General features: G+C 52.2%; 1 protein-coding gene across 1 annotated transcript; it reads left to right on the top strand.

Moving 5' to 3' along the window:
* Positions 1–580: 580 nt before the first annotated feature.
* LOC118617092 (keratin-associated protein 10-7-like) lies at positions 581–1,348 on the top strand. The gene has a single exon (XM_036242678.1). The coding sequence runs from the start codon at positions 581–583 to the stop codon at positions 1,346–1,348; it is 768 nt and encodes a 255-aa protein (XP_036098571.1).
* Positions 1,349–5,243: the final 3,895 nt, after the last annotated feature.

Raw genomic sequence — 5,243 nt, 5'->3', positions numbered from 1 at the left:
TGTGCCAGACACTGCCTGCACCCCAGGGGGTGTAACCACACACCCCTCTCCTGCTGGTCACCTGTGCCAGACACTGCCTGCACCCCAGGGCGCCCAGGGAACCAGTTAGAAATGTCCCACCTGATGCCCTCTTTGGCACGGGCTTCTCCAGTTGGCGCTTGGGAAGCCTTGGCACCCAAGAAACACAGTCCCCAGGTGTCCGCAAGACAGGTCCCAGGGCAGCTGCATTGGGAGCCATGGTTCTCTCGTGAAGCCAACACAGACCCAGGACACGCTATTTGCAGACACACCACCTTCCTACCAGGACGTATGAACCAGAGGCAGCTGAGGCCGCATCAACGGAGCGCACAGCACACCAGGAGCTTCATCGCTGAGCAACAGCTCAGAGAGAAAACACAGACCCGCCACTAATGAGAGTTCTCTGAGTCCAAACACACACAAGGAAGAAGGCGTGTGAGCATCCTGAGGGGAGAGACAAGCCAGGGGGTATAAAAGCTGACAGCCCAGGAACCTCACACACTCACACTCACTCACTCACTCACTCACACCTCCTCCAGCTCACCTCCAGCCACTACCCACCATGGCCGTGTCCACCCTGTCCGTCTGCTCCAGCGACCTGAGCTATGGCAGCCGCGCCTGCCTGCCCGCTTCCTCTGACTCCGGTACTGTCTCCTCCTGGGAGGTGGACGACTGTCCAGAGAGCTGCTGTGAGCCCTCCTGCTGTGTCCCCAGCTGCTGCCAGCCCACCTGCTGTGTCCCCAGCTGCTGCCAGCCCACCTGCTGTGTCCCCAGCTGCTGCCAGCCCACCTGCTGTGCCCCCAGCTGCTGCCAGCCCACCTGCTGTGTCCCCAGCTGCTGCCAGCCCTCCTGCTGTGCCCCCAGCTGCTGCCAGCCCTCCTGCTGTGTCCCCAGCTGCTGCCAGCCCACCTGCTGTGCCCCCAGCTGCTGTGCCCCAGCCCCCTGCCTGACCCTCATGTACACTCCAGTGAGCTGCATGTCCAGCCCCTGCCAGTCAGCCTGCAGCAGCTCCTGCACACCCTCATGCTGCCAGCCCTCCTGCTGCACCTCCTCCCCCTGCCAGCAGCCCTGCTGTGTGCCCGTCTGCTGCAAGCCCGTGTGCTGTGTGCCCGTCTGCTCTGGGCCTGCCCCCTGCCCCTCATCCTGCTGCAGACCCTCCTCCTGCATGTCCGTCATCTGCCGCCCCGTGTGCAGGCCTGTGTGCAGGCCGGCCTGCTGCGTGCCCGTCTCCTCCTGCTGTGCCCCCTCCTCCTGCCGGCCCAGCTGCTGCCGCCCGGCCTCCTGTGTGTCCCTGGTCTGCCGCCCCGTGTGCTCCCGCCCAGCCTGCTGAGTCCCAGCCTCAGCCCCGACATCCTGCTGCTGAGTGATCTTGTTAAGGGCACCCCAAAACTCAACAGCTCACTGCCATCTGTACCCCCAAGATTCGTTACTGAGAGCTGAGACAGCTGTCAAGTCCCCTTCCTTGGTCCGGGCACCAGACATCTGTGGTCACCCAGCCACCACTCTGCATTTCTGCCTCTGGGACCAGCTCACCCCTTTCTCCAAGTACTGACTTCCCCCCAATCATCGTGCCCTGCCACCCAGCCCGGGCTGGCAGTGACCCCAGCGAGGCCAGCGGGTCTCCCCCAGGCCTTGGAGCCTGGAGTGGAGAGAGTGAGAAGCCAGACTCTCCAGCCACCCAGCGTGTGGCCCCCGCGCGTCCGCTGCAAGCTGTGTGCGTCGTTCACCTTCCCACACCTCGCCCTCTGTGCGCGGCCCCTTCCTCCCAATAAAGTCCTTTCTGATCCATTTACCCAGGATGCATTGCTGTTACTTACAACAAACACCCGACCTGACATGCTCCAGGTGAGGTGGGTCCGGGTTTTCCCTCAGGGCCACCAGGGTCCTGCCCTGCAGTGGTGTCCTGGAAGCCCCTGTCACTCTGGCCACATCTGTGTCCAGAAGATGGACATTCTTTCTGGACACAAAGGCTGAACAGTCTCTGTGTGGTGCCAGCCCTGGGGAGGAGCCACCCTCAGGGGTGACCAGATGTCTACAGTATCCTGGATCTAGGAGGGCAAATCCAGAAAGGGGTCAGCACAGCAGACCTGGGGTTTCTGGGACATGTGACGAGGGGCCTCACTGTGCAGACACGATGGCTGTGCTGACATCTACTGTCCCCGGGAGTCTGGAATTTGGGGGTGTGCCAGGCAGCGGTGCCACGTGACCAGCCCCCGATCAAACACCTGGGCTCTGGTCTGACAAGCTCCCTTGCAGACACCTCACACAGGCTGTCACTCCTGCTGAGCAGCTCAGCACGTCCAGGGTCACAGACACTGGGAAAGACACCCTGGGCCCCAGCACCGAGCCGCTGCTGGGACGCAGCAGGCAGCCTCCGGAGCCCCACCTGCTGGCTGGGCTGATGGAGAGCAGGGCGGAAAGGGACGGTCCCAGGTACGGGCGGTGTAGAAAGTCCAGCTCATGTGAGAGCGAGTCCAAACCATGGAGTGGGAGGCACATGGGAACACGTGTGTCCACATGTGTCCAGATGCAGGTTCACACATGACTGAGCAAATTTGGGAATGGTCTCCTAAAACTAGAAGTGCAGAGCAAAGCATGCAGACACAGGTGATGTGAAAATCTCCGCGTGGCCCATGAGAGGTTCTGGGTCTAGATACTAGTACAGGCTGCACTGTCCAGGTGGCTCCATTGGTTGGAGCGTTGTCCCATTCACCAAAAGGTTATAGGTTTGATTCCTGGTCAGGGCACATACCTAGGTGTGGGTTCGATATCCAGTTGGGGCACATATAAGAGGCAACCAGTCAATGTTTCTCTCTCACATAGATATTTCTCTCTCTCTCTCTCTTTCTCTCTCTCTCTCTTTCTCTCTCAATCAATAAACATATCTTTGGGTGAGGATTAAACCCCCCCCCCTTTTTTTTAAATAGCACATTTTCCCAACATGGAGGCTTGCATTTTTCTATCTTTGCCAGTTTGATAAGAAAAAAATATCTTATCATGATTTATTTAACAAAGTACATATCCTCCCAAAGCGTGAACATGCTATTATCGATGTATGTAATATACCAGGTGGGCAGGCATGTAAAGTCTCTCTCATCTTGATTATCATGAACACCTCTGTGAGGACCCTCATGTATACCATGGCACTTAAATTCCTTAAAGTGGAATTTCCGGGTCAGGGTGTTTTCCAAGGATAAATTCTGAGAGATACTGACAAATATCTCCTTAAAAGATAGAAAACAGGGAACTCTAAGCTCCCCTCCCCAAAACACTGAAGGGGCGGGGACTGGCAAAGCTGACAGAACCAGCTTTATCTAAACTCTGGGAAATGGTCAAAGGTTTACTACAACCAAGGAAATGCTTCCTCAAGAAAAATGCAAGTGCAACCATGTAGGACCGCTTTGCCCCGTTCCCCCACCCCCAGCTCAGCAGCAGTGTTGAGACAGCAGCCTGTGCTGCTCCTGGTGCTGGAGGGAGCACGGCAGACCTTGTCCTAAAGGAAGCGTGGTTGTCTGTTTTAACTTGGCTGGTGGCTTCTTGAAGGACCCATACAAAGGGCTTGCCTTTATTTCCTCTAATTCAGGACTTCCTCAAGCCATTAAAGCATGTGTACGGACAGTGTTTGTCAGATAAACAAGTTAAGGCACGCGAGGAAAAAACATCAGCTTTGGCAAACAGGAGACACCCTGATAAGCCTAGAATGACAAGCTCAGGACTGACATGCTTTGAAGAAAGAGGTTTTCAAAGCTTCCACCAATTCCTGGAAGTCTAGAAGCCACACATGTACCTATGATGATGAACATGCTCAGAAAAGACCTGAGAAAGCCTCTGACTGCGTTTCAGCTCTGAGCAAGCAGGAAGTGAAGGTGAAGGCAGAGTTTACTCCTCAGCTGAGGGTCGAGGACATGCTCCAACACACAAACAGAGCCCAACTACAAAGACTGGGGAAAAAACATTTTTGGGGTCCAAGCGTTTAAGGAACTTTTTGTCAAATCACTATCTGACTACTAACAGAGACTACACATAACAAAGAGTACAGTCATTACAAAAATAGTTTAAAAGAGTTGCTAAACAAACAAAAAGAAAAAAACAAGCCACAATAATCAGCAACAACAAACTATAGGGAGGAAGGAGAGTTTGATGTCAACTATCACATTATAATATTCAAAATGTCCAATTTTCAAAAACAAGTATGAGGCATGTAAAGTCCAGGAATTGAACATACTAGACAGAGCCAAGTCAACTCTATTAAAATACTCTAAGAGTTCATGGAAATCATGGACAAAGAGCTAAGAGAAACCAAGAGAATTATGTCTCATCAAATAGAGTATATAAATAAAGAGACAGAAATATTTGAAAAATTGAAATTCAGAGTTTAAAAGTACAATAACTGAAATGAAAATTTCACTAGAGGGTCTAAATAGCACATTTGAGCAGGCAGAAGAAAGAATTAGTGAAAGTGAAGATAGGTAAACTGAAATACTCCAGTCTGAGAAGTAAATAGAATAAATAGAATGAAAATAAAAGAACAAAGATTAAGGGACCTGTGGGACACCATCAAGCAGAACAACATATACTAGAGTCCCAGAAAGAGGAGAAAGAGAAAGGAGCAGAAAAAATATTTTAAAAAACAAAGGTCATGCCCTGGCCAGTTTGGCTCAGCGGTTAGAGCGTCGGCCTGCGGTCTGGAGAGACCCGGGTTCGGTTCCCGCTAAGGGCACGTACTTCGGTTGCAGTTTGTCCCCGGCCCTGGTTGGTCGTGCGAGTGGCAGCCACTCGATGTGTCCCTTCACGTCGATGTTTCTCTCTCTCTCTCCCTCCCACTCTATCTGTACAAAAAATGGAAAAATATCCTCGGGTGAGGATAAAAAAAAAACAAAAAACCAAAGGTCATGCTCTGGCTGGGTGGCCCAGTTGGTTGGAGCATCATCCAGTGCACCAAAAGGTTGCAGGTTCAACTCCTGGTCAGGGCTCATGCCTAAGTTGTGGGTTCAATCCCTGGTCAGGGCACATATAAGAGGCAACCAATTGGTATTTCTCACATTGATGTCTCTCTCTCTCCTTCTTTCTCCACCCCCCCTCTAAAAATCAATAAAAAATATCCTTGAGTGAGGATTAATAATAATAATAATAATAATGGTCAAAAACTTCCCAAATTTGATGAAGCATATGAGTCTACATATCCAAGAAGCTAAATAAACTCCAAATAGAATAAACTCAAAGAG

This window comes from Molossus molossus, unplaced genomic scaffold (assembly GCF_014108415.1).
Source record: "Molossus molossus isolate mMolMol1 unplaced genomic scaffold, mMolMol1.p scaffold_m16_p_5, whole genome shotgun sequence".
Taxonomy (NCBI): domain Eukaryota; kingdom Metazoa; phylum Chordata; class Mammalia; order Chiroptera; family Molossidae; genus Molossus; species Molossus molossus.
Note: the sequence above shows the minus strand (reverse complement) of the source record. Positions and strands in the feature narration are given on the sequence as shown.